Below are 15,272 nucleotides of genomic sequence, written 5' to 3' on the forward strand. Positions count from 1 at the left end.
TGAGTATTTCCAGCATTTTCTGTTTTTATTAACAGAACTCAAAGTGAATAAATCACCAGGCCCAGGTGGCATGCACTCCGGGTTACTGAAGGAAGTAACAGAGGAGATGGCAGAGGTTTACACTACAAGTTTTCCTCAGATAAACAAATTGAGCCGATTTAACACTTCCTTTGAAGAAAGGAAAGATACGAAATCAGGCAACTATAGACCAGCTAGGCCATCAGGTGTAAGCAAATTTAAAGAACCCATAATTTGAGATCAGATTAGTGAGGATTTGGAGTTTCATGGGATAATCAAGGGAAGTCAGCAGAGATTTGCTAAAGACATCTAATGCTTGACAAATCTAGTAAGAGTTTTTTTTTTTTGAACAGACTGATTGGATAGATAAACGGGATGCAGCTGTCCTGGACGTGGATTTTCAGAAGGCATTCAATAAAATGTTTCAGGAAATTTGTTACAAAAATTCACGCATACAGTACAAGAGGAAATGTTGCAGCACGGCTTTGAAAGTTGGTTGACGGACATGCAACAAAGGGCAAGGCTGATTGAGTGTTGCTCAGATTGAAGCAGGGTCAGATTTGGTGTGCCCCAGTGGTCTGTGCTGGCTCCCCTTTTGTTCTCAATATAGATGATTTGGACTTGACCATAGCATATTGAAGTTTGCGGAGGGCACAAAAGTAGCCGGTATGGCAAATAGCAAGGACGACAGTAAAAGACTTCAGGAGGACGGACAAGTTCATACAATAGGTGTGGTAAACCACTTTTATCGTTCACTATCGTTACACTATGGCTATCACTGTTATATCGTTACACTATGGTTATCACTGTTTACACTGTTGTATCACTACACGAGGTCGCCTCTTGTCACGCTGTTATACCTGGGCTGACCACTGCTGACTCCGCCCATGGCTCCACCTACTTGCCCAGGTATAAAGGTGGTCGACTGGCTGGTATTCCTCCTTGTTGGATCCGATCACCCACGAGGGTGGGCTCTGTTATTTAGCCAATAAAAACCTATAGTTACTGTCTTAACTCGTCGTTTTTCATTGGATGAATTGATAGGTATATCAATAGGTAGACAGATGACAGACGCAATTTAATGCTGCAAATTGTAATGCAATACATTTATAAGAGGGAAAAACAAGCAGAGTATAAACTCAACGGAAAGCTGGAGGTCATGCAGTAACAGCGACAACCTAAGGATTTAAATATGTAGTTCACTGAAAATGTGAGCACATTGTACAATTGAAAAATTGCACAAGACAATGGTTGGGCCACAGTTAGCGGCAGTGTGCAGTTTTGGGTACCCCATTGTAGAAAGGGCACCAATGCCATAGCGAGTGTACAGCATAGATTCATATGGATGATGCTAGGGATGTAAATCTATTGTTATTAGGAAAGACAAGTGATACTGGGTGTATTTCTACTGGAACAGAGAATGCTAAAATGGGAATTATTAGGGTTTTTCAAATTATGATGGGTTTATATAGGTGACGAGAAAGACTATTACCTTTGGTTGGGGAGTCAGGGACAGGGGTCATCAGCTTAAAGCGGTCCTTGGGAGTGAAGAGAGGGTTCAGAATGAACCACTTTTCAGACTTGATTTGCCACAAGAAGCAATTGAGGCAAGACTAGATAAATATTTGAAGCGGAGGAAGATACCACAGAAGAACTCAATTTCTTGGACAACAGTCTGAGACAATCTTAAACTTACCAACTAACTAATAAGCCAAAGTCATATTTACTGCTAATTGCGATAATTATTAAAATGCAACGCATAATTATGTCGGTATAACCAGTAGGTAACTAACCATTGCTGTCAGTATAATTTAAAGGAAACATTATTCAGTAGTTCAGGGTTTTAATTAGAATGTGTGTGTAATATTGCCATTACCTGGTTGATGATACTGGTCTTCATAAGCATCCACCCAGTAGAATCTGAAGACCTGCTCTCCTTCTGAACCAGTTACTAATGACAAACGACTTGCATCTACCTGCACCTCAACCACCATAGAATCACTTTCATTTTGGTTCATAGGATGCCAACAAGAAGATTCGGTAACAGTAGAATTTCTAAACAAGAGAACAAAACTTTTAAGAACATGCACAACTTCTTTCTTCAAGAGCAAAATGCAGCTTGATGGGACGTCAGTGCATTATTTGGAGACTTCATGTGGACGAGCATGGTGGATAGAGGAGTGTCTATGGATGTAGTCTGTATGGACTTCCAGAAGACATTCAATAAGGTTGCGCACAAGAGAATAGCAAAAATGAAAGCACAAGGTAACCTTGTGACATAGGTTACTGGTGGGGAAGAAGGAGACAGACAGTATGGGTAAAGGAAGCAGTCTCTGATTGGTGGGATTTGACAAGTGGTCTTCCCCAGGGTTCTGTACAGGGCTATCAGCTTTTCACCATATATATTATTGACTAGATGAAGGAATAGAGAATTGTACATCCAAGTTTGTAGATGGCACTAAGTTAGGAAGCACAGTAAGTTGTGTAGACGGGAGCAAGAAGTTACAACGGGGCATACAGACAGACAAAGTGAGTGGGCAAAACTATGGCAGATGGAATTCAACGTGGGAAGGTGTGAGGTCATCCTCTTTGGATCCAAAAAAGATAAATGGGCATATTTTCTTAATGGGGAAAGACTACAAGCTGTGGTGGAGCAAAGGGATTTTGGTGTCCATGTACACAAATCATTAAAAGCAAGTGCACAGGTGCAATAAATAATTGAAAAGGCTAATGGAATGTTGGCCCATATCACAAGGCGATTGGAGTACAAAGGGGAGGAAGTGATGCTTTAAAGTTGGAGAGCACCTTGGTCAGACCCCATCTGGAAAACTGCACACAGTTCTGGGCACAAAACCTCAGGAAAACTATATTGGCCTTGGAAGGGGGACAGTGAAGAGGATTAAATTATACGGACAGATTGCATAAACTTGGCTTGTGTTCCTTTGAGTTTAGACGGTTGAGAGGTGATCTAATTGAGGTCTTTAAAATGATTAAAGGATTCAATAGGGTAGATACTGAGAAACTACTACTTCCGTTAGGGGAATCTGGAACAAGAGGGCAGAATCTTAAAATTAGACCTCGGCCATTTATGAGTGAAATGAGGAAAAACTTTCACACAATGTGGAGTGGAAATCTGGAGCTTTCTGCTCCAAATTGTGACTGTTGGATCAATTGAAATTTCCAAGACTGAGATTGATAGATTTTTGTTACATAAGGATATCAAGTAACACAGAGCAAAGGTGGGTTAATGGAGGTACAGATCTGCCATGATCTAACTGAATGGGAGAACAGGCTGGAGGGGCTGAATGACACACTCCTGTTCCTACGATGAAGTTCTTTTTGCATATCAATTCGTGAAGTAGCAGCTTTGTACAAAATTAAGTGGCCAACATTCCCAGAGACGAACAGTGGGGCAAGACATGGAAACCTCATAGGTTAAGAATGAGGAAGCCAATATCATCAGTATGAAACGTGCCTCCTTATTAACGTATCCTCCAACGTATTCAAAATCTGAAGATGCTTTTACAGTCTGCCGTGAGGACAGAGGTGGGAAAATGTAGTTATCAACATCAGCACAGGAAGCTCTTCTCAAAATTACAGACCAGACTCTAAAATAACCAGAATGTTAGCCACGTCAATCAGAACTGGTTCCACAGACTCATGGTCCATGATCCTTGGAAATGGGCACCTCACTAATCAAGACAAAAGTCATGAGTGAACCTGGTAAACGGAGTCCTCTTAGAATAGATCCCCTGCATGACTACCCGATCCACACATGTATTGACTCTTGACTTATCCATATTCGGAGAGGGGTCAATACCAGACAATACTTCAGAAACCGCAGAAGGATTTTCAGCTCTTAGTGTCCACTTAAACAGGACCACAAAAATTGATCACCACTTTCAGTTCCTGCATTCACAAACTGCCTGCTGGTGGACCTCTGCAAGCTGCTGTCAAGATGGAAATTTCTTGCTGAATGGTCCTGAAATTACCTTTCAGTAATGAGAGACCAAGAACACAGAAGTTTGAAAGTCCTCAGAAAGAGCAATGCTGGACAGGCCCCATCTGCAAATTTTCTGAACGGACGAGAAACCTCAGACTGTCCAGCATTCTGGGTGATAAAAATCAGACCAACTGCAAACCCCCTCTGTTGGTAGCTCATGACAGAATGAGCCTCAAGTATTTTTGGATTGAAAATCTCCCAGATAGCTTACTTCAATAATCAGCTGTAAAATCATCTTGAACTGTGCTTTGGAATAAACATGTCTAAGAAGCTGAGATTGAGGATGAATTAACAATGGGATTCCTTCACAGGCATCAACACCAAACTACTGCTGAAACTATTTTATGGTCTGTACAGTGCCAACCAGTAAGTGTGCTAGCCTTTGGAGGTCTGGCCCAGCCTGGCAATGGATTGAATCTGTGGTAATAGGTAAACTGGCAGTTCAATACAACAGGTGCCACTTTGGTTATATTTTGCAAGAGGCCCAAAATCACCAAAGACTGTGTCCAACCCCTTTACTAGATCCATGCCCCATTTATTTGCCCCACCAGAATTAACATGTATTACAGTAATTCCCTAAAAAAAAATTCCCCCAATCATCTTACATGAATGGTTTGTCTTCCTCCTCTGGTTCTTCTACTTTGATGTTTTTCTCAGGCTCCATTTCCATAGTGGAGACAGATTCCATTTCCATGGGTTCATCAAAGTCTCCCTCATCAAACTCCACTCCATGGGGATCCTCTACAAATCAAAATTCACAACTTAAAACACACAAGAACAGGAGTTATACAGTACTGAAGCTTTTAGGTTTGAAATGGGAATCTCTCAAATGAGTTCCTTTTAAAAATGTACCCGTTCAGGCATGTGGTGGTGCAGTGTCATATCCAGCTGCCGTGTTAGTGGGCAACACGGGTTTGATTTTCCCTGCCACTAAAGTTGCCAGTCTAAGTTCAGCCACCAGAGAGGTACCAAATCAGATCCAGTTGTTTCTCCACGAGGGAGGGAAAACTTGCAGAAGGGTTATTCTCAAGTCAGTGACATAGACCTCTATCTGGACAAATCACTCCCTCAGCTGAGTAATCAGTACTCCTCCATGTTGAACACCACTTGAAAGAAGCACTGAGGGTAGCAAGGGAACAGAATGTACTCTGAGTGGGGACTTCAATGTCCATCACCAAGAGTGGCTCGGTAGCACCACTACTGACCGAGCTGGCTGAGTCCTGAAGGACACAACTGCCAGACTGGGCCTCTGGCAGGTGATGAGAGAACCAACACGAGGGAAAAACCTACTTAACATCGTCCTCACCAATCTACCTGCCGCAGATGCACCTGTCCATGACAGCATCGGTAGCAGTGACCACCAGTCATTGCGGAGACGAAATCCTGTCTTCAGACTGAGGACACCCTCCATTGTGTTGTGTGGCACTACCACCGTGCTAAATGGGATAGATTCAGAACAGATCTAGCAGCTGAAAACTGGGCATTCATGAGACGCTGTGGATCATCAACAGCAGCAGAATTGTATTCCACCGCAATCTGTAAACTCACAGCCCGGCATATCCCTCACTCTACCATTACCATCAAGCCAGGGGACCAACCCTGGTTCAATGAGGAGTGTAGAAGAGCATGCCAGGAGCAGCACCAGGTGTATCTACAAATGAGGTGCCAACCTGGGGAAGCTGCAACACAGGACTACATGCATGCTAAACAGCAGAAGCAGCATGCTATAGACAGGGCTAAGCGATCCCACAATCAACGTATCAGATCAAAACTTTGCAATGCTGCCACATCTAGTCGTGAATGGTGGACAATTAAACAACTAATGGGAGGAGGAGGCTCCATGAATATCCTCATCCTCAATGATGGCGGAGCCCAGCACGCAAGTGCAGAAGACAAGGCTGAAGCGTTTGCAACCATCTTCATTTGACCGAGTGTGGCATCAAGGAGTCATAATAAAATTGAAGTCAATGGGAATCCGGGGGAAAACTCTCCACTGGCTGGAGTCATACATAGCACAAAGGGAGATGGTTGTAGTTGTTGGAGGTCAATCATCTCAGCCCCAGGACATCGCTGCAGGAGATCCCTCAGGGCAGTGTCCTAGGCCCAATCATCTTCAGCTGCTTCATCAATGGCCTTCCCGCCATCATAAGGTCAGAAGTGGGGATGTTCGCTGATGATTGCACAGTGTTCAGTTCCATTCACAACTCCTCAGATAATTAAGCAGTCCATGCCCAAATGCAGCAAGACCTGGATGATATTCAGGCTTGGGCTGATAAGTGGCAAGTAACATTCGCGCCACACAAGTGCCAGGCAATGACCATCTCCAACAAGCGAGTGTCTTTCACCGCCCCTTGACATTCAACGGCATTACCATCGCCGAATCCCCCACCATCAACATCTTTGGGGTCACCATTGACCAAAAACTTAACTGGACCAGCCACATAAATACTGTGGCAACAAGAGCAGATCAGAGACTGGGTATTCTGCGGTGTCTCACCTCCTGACTCCCCAAAGCCTTTCCACCATCTATAAGGCACAAGTCAGGAGTGTGATGGAATACTCTCCACTTGCCAGGATGAGTGCAGCTCCAACAACACTCAAGAAGCTCAATACCATCCAAGGCAAAGCAGCCCACTTGATTGGCACCCCATCCACCACTTTAAACATTCACTCCCTGCACCACCAGCTGCAGTGTACAGCATCTATAAGATGCACTACAGCAAGTCGCCAAAGCTTCTTCAACAGTACCTCCAAAAAGCTGCGGCCTCAACCACCTAGAAGGACAAGGGCAGCAGGCGCATGGGAACACCATCACCTGCAAGTTCCCCTCCAAGTTACACGCCATCCTGACTTGGAAATATATCGCCGAACCTTCATCGTCGCTGGATCAAAATCCTGGAACTCCCTCCCTAACAGCACTGTGGAAGTACCTTCACCACAAGGACTGCAGTGGTTTAAGAAGGCGGCTCACCACCACCTTCTCAAGGGCAATTAGGGATGGGCAATAAATGCTGGCCTTGCCAATGACGCCCACATCCCAGGAACAAATAAAACTCAGTGGCACCAGCAGAAATCTAGAATTGGTTGTCTGCTCATAGTCCCAATCTAGTTGTTAGTGGGCATGGGTCCACAACGCAAAACTGCTTCTAGTTTGATATTCACACCAGACACAATAAAGGATAGCTGTTGTGTAAAATGGTAAAAGTTGCTCTTGGGCGATTAAAACACCACAATGGGAGTTTTACTCTGCATCTAACTATTTGCCTAACACTAGGGGAGATGCAATTTTAGAAGGGGTTTCCCAGTTCGGTGAAAGAGCCATGGAAGCCCTGGGAAAATGGCACAAATGCGGTTTATGTTGTTTTCCCGGGGCTTCTGCCTCTTCCGCTGAGGTTACAGTGGATGAGTGTGAAAAGCCCACGGAGATTCACCCTCTAGGTCCCCAAAATTGGAAAATTGTTTGTTCCATTTCATATAGATTAGTGTGGTAATTGCAAAGTCCTGGAAATAGGTCACTCAGCCAGTCAAACTGGTAAACAATCGTCAGGCACAGAACAAACATATTTTTTTAAAGCTCTTCAGCAATAGCATCATGGTGAGTAGTAACTCTACTGGTGAATACCTAGAGGTGATCCAGGGAGCCACTATCTGGATCTCCCATGTTAAAGAACATGGGTAGACAGACAGCTGTACTAATGGACTGTATTTTCCGATCGCAGGCTTCCCGGGGTCGGAGGGATGCCTGGGATCTGGAAAAATCGATGCCCTTACCAGGGGGCTCCCGGGACGCACACGCTTCCGCTCCTGGGCCTCTCCAAACTGCTGGTGTGCAGGGCCCAGGTATCCCTGGGGCGCAGGTATTTCGCAGCTTCCCTGGGATCACGTGGGCCATGGGGAGCCAATCAAAGAAGGAATCTCCCTTCATATATTTGACAGGCCTTCCTGTCAAATGTATGATGAATGGAGATCACCCCAAAAACATAGTAAAACTTTAAATAACTTTTAAAAAAAAAATCAAATTTTTAAAATGACTTGAAATTACAAGAAATTAATTATTTAAACAAAAATGTAATTTTCTGAAAAAAATTAAAGTTTTTTACAGGGCTAAAAATAAACTTACCTTTTTTTTAAAAAGTATTTTTAAATGATAAATCAGGGGAAATTTTTTTTATTTTTTTACTTTTTTTGAACTCTTATCTTGGTAAAAGCAGGCCTTACACCTGCTTTTACCAGGCGTAAGAATTGTAAGTGTTTTCTGCGGGTGGAGGGTCTCCAAAAAGTGGAACTATCCGCCCGCAGAGGATCCTTCTCCAGGGCAGCCGGAGGATCTGTCAAGAGCTTTCTTGACAGATTAGAAATGCCAATTTCTAGCGCATGCGCTGTGCATGCCTGAAACCGGCATTTCCGATGTCCCTGCGGGTGAGTACACACAGCGCCTACCCACCCGTAGGGATCAGAATATCTGGGCCAATAACTTCGAAATGAATACACCTTCAAAACTGCACAAGGGGACATTCACACTCTGCAAATTTTTTTTTTGCTTCCCCACACCTTGATAATTATAAAACTCAGCTCTAAAGTGGTACCTAAACACACTCAGTATCAACAGTGCTGCATTTGTAGGACGTGTGGTACAGAAAGGGATGCGTCTTAAATTAGTTCATGTCAATATTTTCATCCAACTAAAACACTGCCTTTTTTTTTAAAAGGCAGCATGTGCCATAATCAAACTTCCTTTAACATTGCATTCCCTAAGCTTTGTTCTACCTCCACCTAGTGGCCACTGTATAAAAACCAGTGTCGGAGCAGTGTAGTTCTCTGCCTGGACCGCTTTCCTTTCGCCCTACCATTAATTACTCAGATACACTTGTATCCAGAACACCACTTAAGGTCAATGAGATGATTTCCTCGGTGTCTCAAATCTTCAGAGTCTAATGCAATTTCTCTCCCCGCACCCACTACCCAGAAGAACACTGCAGCCCAGTATAACTTCTAATTTATGTACTTTCAGGGAATGATAAACTTTAACAATGCTAGTCACAAATTTTAAAAGTACCAGACTAGACCAGAATTGGTTGGCACCTAGTCTACTTTACAGTATTGCACTCAAAGCAGAAACCCAGCCAACAGACTCATTCTTCATCAGTCTTGGACCTGGGATGCAAAGCCAAAGAGTCAGCTTGTTCTCCTAAACCCAAGAACGGTTCCCAATCCAAAGTCCGAATCGAATTTTCTCCTAGCTTTTTATCCCCTCCGTCATCTTCAGTTTTTGCATCTTTGGTCCATCTCAGCTTTTTGTCTCCTCCGCTCGGGTCAACCTTCTTCTGCCCTTTTTGCTTGTTTTTCAAATCTTCTTTGGGTTTTGTTGTTCAGCCACATTAGAAAAGGGCTCTGTAAACAACCTTGACTTGAAAGCTTATTTAGCAATTCAATATTGGAGACACAAATTCTATTATATTGCCAATGTATATAGGTAGGGGCAGAACTAGTTTGTGAATAATATATCTATATATACACACATACATTTGAAGCTCAGGCTGGGGAAGGTCTAAAATGGCTACCGGGTCCACCGTGTTCGGTCTCAGAGATGACTTTTTTCTGTCTTACACACAATATTAATCAAGCCAGGAAAACTGTGTTTGGGAACAATTCCCTCCTACGTTGCATTCAACCTGGAAATGGGACTACAGCTGTATTACATATTCAAGCCTGTAGCTTCATTAGTTAATGGCTGACTGGAATTCGCTGTGTAGCCCACGGATCTCGAAAGAAAATGGTACATTTAAGCCTCTGGTGCGGAGGATTGGAAAAAGGGAGAGGTAGGAGGAGGAGGAGGAGACAAAGAAAGAAAACAAAGTACAAGAGCACGCCTTCTACGGTAATCCTGGGTAAAACGGAACTGAACCAGTGTGCCGAATGAAGTTACAGACCGTTGGTAAAGAGACTCACTACATTCACTGCCATCGGGACTGCAGTGTCGTTTTAGAGCAAAATCTGGCCATTTTGATGTCATTATGTAAAAGTCTATGTGTCTTACTTATTTAATATCTGTAATTAAATGCAGTTATAATTAATAAATAAAATTTGGAATCTGAGCTCAGCTATAGTGTGGTGTGCTGATGTTACCATCTTCTGGGGTGGCTTGAAGAAAAATAAAGTGCAGTGGATGTAGTAATCCAAGGTTAAGAGAGTCCCAACAAGTATCATATCTTTTTGTGGCAGAAATTCGCTGGGCTGCAGCATTGATTGTGGGGGGACAAGAGGCCTGTTTACAGGAAGTGCAGTGAAACCATTGCAAGAGGGAATGGCTCAATATAGTAACCTAACGTTACATCACACCGTCAGCAGTGAGCTGAGAGAGCTATCTCTCCAGCCACAGTCGGCAATGCACATTTTGAATTTATTTTTTAAACTGAGCTATTTTGATGATTGTTAGTCAACTAACTTTTATAACATAAAACAATTTTAAATAATCCAAGTGAAAGGAACAGCAAAAGTGCTGAGTGGATGATTCCGCTCAACCTCCTCCCGAGATCCCCACCATCATAGATACCATGTCCAGCCAATTTGGTTCACTCCACGTGACTAAGCAGCATTGGACATAGCAGAGTCTATGAGCTCTGTCAACATCCTGGCTGTAGAGCTTAAAACCTGTGCACCAGAACTAGTTGCTCCCCAGCCAAGCTGTTAAGTGCAGTTGCATCTATCTGACAATATGGAAGATTGCCCAGGTATGTCCTATGCACAAAAATTGGATAAGTCTAACTCGGCCATTTACCATCACATCAGCCGCCTCCAAATCATCAGTAAAGTGATCGAAGGAGTCATCAACAGTAATACGTATTCACCAATAACCTGTACATGGACACTCAGTTCAAGAACCACTGAGCTGCAGACCTGACCTGAGTGCCAGAGGAGAGGCAGCATTCAACAGAGTATGGCACTAAGGAGCCCTAGCAAAACTAAGGTTAAAAGGAAGTCCTTCAAATGGCTGGAGTCATACCTGGCAAAGGAAGGTGGTTGTGGCTGTCACAGCCACAGGACATCACTGCAAGAGTTCCTCAGAGAAACATCTTCAGCCTAATTACCTTCAGCTGCTTCATCAATGACCTTCCCTCAATTATTAGGTCAACAGTAGGGCTCTTCACTGACAAATTCAGTGTTCCGCTCCATTCACAACTCCTCTGATTATGAAGCAGGCTATGCTGGCCTACAGCAGGACCTGTGTATCACCTGTGGGCTGACAGGTACAGACAACATTCATGCCACACAAGTGCCAGGTAATGACTCATAACTCTTAATTATCTTTAACAAGTGAAAGTCCAACCTCTCCTTGCCCTTCAACTGCACCACCATTGCCAAGTCCCCAGCCAACAACACCTTAGGGGTCACCATTGACCAGAAGCTTAAGTGGACCAGCCATATCAATACCACAGCTACAAGAGCAGGACAGAGGCTGGGTGCTCTCTAACAGGTGACTCACCCCTCAACGCCCTCAAAGCCTTTCCACCATCTGCAAGGCTCAAGTCAGGAATGTGATAGAATACTCTCCACTTATGTGGATGGGTGCTGCTGCAACAACTCTCAAGAAGCTCAACAGCAACCAGGACAGAGTGGTTTGCTTGATCGGTGTCCCTGGGGCCAATATTCACTCTCTCCATCACTTATACACTGTGGCGGCAGTATGTACGATCCACAGGATGCATTGCAGCAACTCACCAAGTTTTCTTCAACTGCACCTCCATCTCCAGCAACCTCTACCGCCAAGAAGGACAGAGCAACAATGTTGGAAACACCATCACCTTCAAGTTCCCCTCCAAGTCACACACCATTCTGACATATATCCTTGTTGCTGGGTTAATGTCCTGAAATTCCCTATCCAACACCATTGTGGGAACACCATAACCACAAGAACAGCAGCAAATTAAAGGCAGCCCATCAGAGACAGGCAATAAATGTGGCCTTTCAAGCGTGATCCACATCCAGAGAACAAATCAAAAAAGCACAATGGCAGGAATGGACTTGATAAGCATGGATTATGGATGACGATGTGCATGCAAAGCTGGAGGGATTTTTTTGTAACCCAGTATGGCGATATCACAGGGGTGAAAATAAAGCTATACGGTACATCCAAATAAGGATAAGGAACTGAGTTACAGGGAGAAAGACACACAAATTACTAAAAAAGTGTGCACCAAAAAAAGCCACACACTAGCCATTAGATCTTTACTAAGCAAATACCTACAGTTTGGATTTACACATGAAACAAATGATCATCAGAGGGCTTTTCACACCTTTGGAACAAGACCACAGCCCGAGTCACTGCCCTCATGAGACTAAGGGTAAGGGTAGGGGGAACAAAGCTTACATTTTTGAGATTAATACGTATAAATATTATACCATCAGCATATTTGTCTTCTTTTACAACCACAGCCTCTGGGGTGTCCTTTTTCCCCACCGATTCCACCTTCTTTTGTTCTTGCTTCACAGGCACCTGTTTGACTGAGGAACTCACAGGAACCGGCTGGGCTGAATCCACAACACTGGCCGCTTCTTTAGGAACAGCTGCTTTCCTTACAGAACTGTTCTGGTGATGAGAATTGGGGACTGGAGAAACCTGAGGGTTGAAAAATGCAAACCTAAAACTTTGTTTTGGAAATTGCCAAGAATACAGCTGTCTTTAGATCACAGATTTTAACTGGACTGAAGACTTGTGATATTGAAATGATGATGCAGCACAATACGATAGTCACAATTAAAGATCCAAATATTGGAAGGGGTCAAGGGTCGTCAAAGATCCTTCTCTCACCTGCAGCCTCCAATCTCTCCCTCTTCTTTGCAACTGTTCTCTCGATTTTGCTGCTACTAGTCATTGTTCACCCAAACTTTATCTTCTCATTCCTTCCTAAATCATCCTCCTCTTCCCTACAAAACTGTGGCACTCCTTACCTCTGTCAGCCTCCCCTTCCTCCTACAAGAATTTACCTACTTGCCTCAACTTTGGTGGCACCCTGTACTACTGGCCATGTCCCTTCTCTAGGTTTCTCAGAGGGACAGAGAGAGAGAGAGAGAGAGAGAGAGAGAGGGGGGCCACAGAGAGAGAGAGGGGGGCACACAGAGAGAGAGGGGGGGCACACAGAGAGAGAGGGGGGGCACACAGAGAGAGAGGGGGGGCACACAGAGAGAGAGGGGGGCACACAGAGAGAGAGGGGGGGCACACAGAGAGAGTGGGGGGGCACACAGAGAGAGAGGGGGGGGACACAGAGAGAGAGGGGGGGACACAGAGAGAGAGGGGGGGCACACAGAGAGAGAGGGGGGGCACACAGAGAGAGAGGGGGGGCACACAGAGAGAGAGGGGGGGCACACAGAGAGAGAGGGGGGGCACACAGAGAGAGAGGGGGGGCACACAGAGAGAGAGGGGGGGCACACAGAGAGAGAGGGGGGGCACACAGAGAGAGAGGGGGGGCACACAGAGAGAGAGGGGGGGCACACAGAGAGAGAGGGGGGGCACACAGAGAGAGAGGGGGGGCACACAGAGAGAGAGGGGGGGCACACAGAGAGAGAGGGGGGGCACACAGAGAGAGAGGGGGGGCACACAGAGAGAGAGGGGGGGCACACAGAGAGAGAGGGGGGGCACACAGAGAGAGAGGGGGGGCACACAGAGAGAGAGGGGGGGCACACAGAGAGAGAGGGGGGCACACAGAGAGAGAGAGGGGGGCACACAGAGAGAGAGAGGGGGGCACAGAGAGAGAGAGGGGGCACAGAGAGAGAGAGGGGGGCACAGAGAGAGAGAGGGGGGCACAGAGAGAGAGAGGGGGGCACAGAGAGAGAGAGGGGGGCACAGAGAGAGAGAGGGGGGCACAGAGAGAGAGAGGGGGGCACAGAGAGAGAGAGGGGGGCACAGAGAGAGAGAGGGGGGCACAGAGAGAGAGAGGGGGGCACAGAGAGAGAGAGGGGGGCAGAGAGAGAGAGAGGGGGGCAGAGAGAGAGAGAGGGGGCACAGAGAGAGAGAGGGGGGCACAGAGAGAGAGAGGGGGGCACAGAGAGAGAGAGGGGGGCACAGAGAGAGAGAGGGGGGCACAGAGAGAGAGAGGGGGGCACAGAGAGAGAGAGGGGGGCACAGAGAGAGAGAGGGGGGCACAGAGAGAGAGAGGGGGGCACAGAGAGAGAGAGGGGGGCACAGAGAGAGAGAGGGGGGCACAGAGAGAGAGAGGGGGGCACAGAGAGAGAGAGGGGGGCACAGAGAGAGAGAGGGGGGCACAGAGAGAGAGAGGGGGGCACAGAGAGAGAGAGGGGGGCACAGAGAGAGAGAGGGGGGCACAGAGAGAGAGAGGGGGGCACAGAGAGAGAGAGGGGGGCACAGAGAGAGAGAGGGGGGCACAGAGAGAGAGAGGGGGGCACAGAGAGAGAGAGGGGGGCACAGAGAGAGAGAGGGGGGCACAGAGAGAGAGAGGGGGGCACAGAGAGAGAGAGGGGGGCACAGAGAGAGAGAGGGGGGCACAGAGAGAGAGAGGGGGGCACAGAGAGAGAGAGGGGGGCACAGAGAGAGAGAGGGGGGCACAGAGAGAGAGAGGGGGGCACAGAGAGAGAGAGGGGGGCACAGAGAGAGAGAGGGGGGCACAGAGAGAGAGAGGGGGGCACAGAGAGAGAGAGGGGGGCACAGAGAGAGAGAGGGGGGCACACAGAGAGAGAGGGGGGCACACAGAGAGAGAGGGGGGCACACAGAGAGAGAGGGGGGCACACAGAGAGAGAGGGGGGCACAGAGAGAGAGAGGGGGGCACAGAGAGAGAGAGGGGGGCACAGAGAGAGAGAGGGGGGCACACAGAGAGAGAGGGGGGCACAGAGAGAGAGAGGGGGGCACAGAGAGAGAGAGGGGGGCACACAGAGAGAGAGGGGGGCACACAGAGAGAGAGGGGGCACACAGAGAGGGGGGCACACAGAGAGGGGGGCACACAGAGAGGGGGGCACACAGAGAGGGGGGCACACAGAGAGAGAGGGGGGCACACAGAGAGAGAGGGGGGGGCACACAGAGAGAGAGGGGGGCACACAGAGAGAGAGGGGGGCACACAGAGAGAGAGGGGGGCACACAGAGAGAGAGGGGGGCACACAGAGAGAGAGGGGGGCACACAGAGAGAGAGGGGGGCACACAGAGAGAGAGGGGGGCACACAGAGAGAGAGGGGGGCACACAGAGAGAGAGGGGGGCACACAGAGAGAGAGGGGGGCACACAGAGAGAGAGGGGGGCACACAGA

The 15,272-nt window shown here is 46.9% G+C and overlaps 1 protein-coding gene across 2 annotated transcripts in view; it reads right to left on the bottom strand.

The window, feature by feature from the left end:
• Positions 1-15,272, bottom strand: part of pola1 (polymerase (DNA directed), alpha 1) — a 316,470-nt gene that overhangs the window by 262,945 nt on the left and 38,253 nt on the right. For both annotated transcript variants that reach the window (XM_086006560.1, XM_086006561.1), the window contains exons 8-10: positions 12,422-12,638; positions 4,627-4,762; positions 1,895-2,073 (exon numbers count right to left, since the gene is read on the bottom strand). In XM_086006560.1, coding sequence (XP_085862686.1) covers positions 1,895-2,073; positions 4,627-4,762; positions 12,422-12,638 — 532 coding nt within the window. The remainder of the gene's footprint in view (positions 1-1,894; positions 2,074-4,626; positions 4,763-12,421; positions 12,639-15,272) is intronic.

This window comes from Somniosus microcephalus, chromosome 14 (assembly GCF_052327205.1).
Source record: "Somniosus microcephalus isolate GS21.2 chromosome 14, FLI_Smic_1.0, whole genome shotgun sequence".
In the NCBI taxonomy this organism is placed as follows: Eukaryota; Metazoa; Chordata; class Chondrichthyes; order Squaliformes; family Somniosidae; genus Somniosus; species Somniosus microcephalus.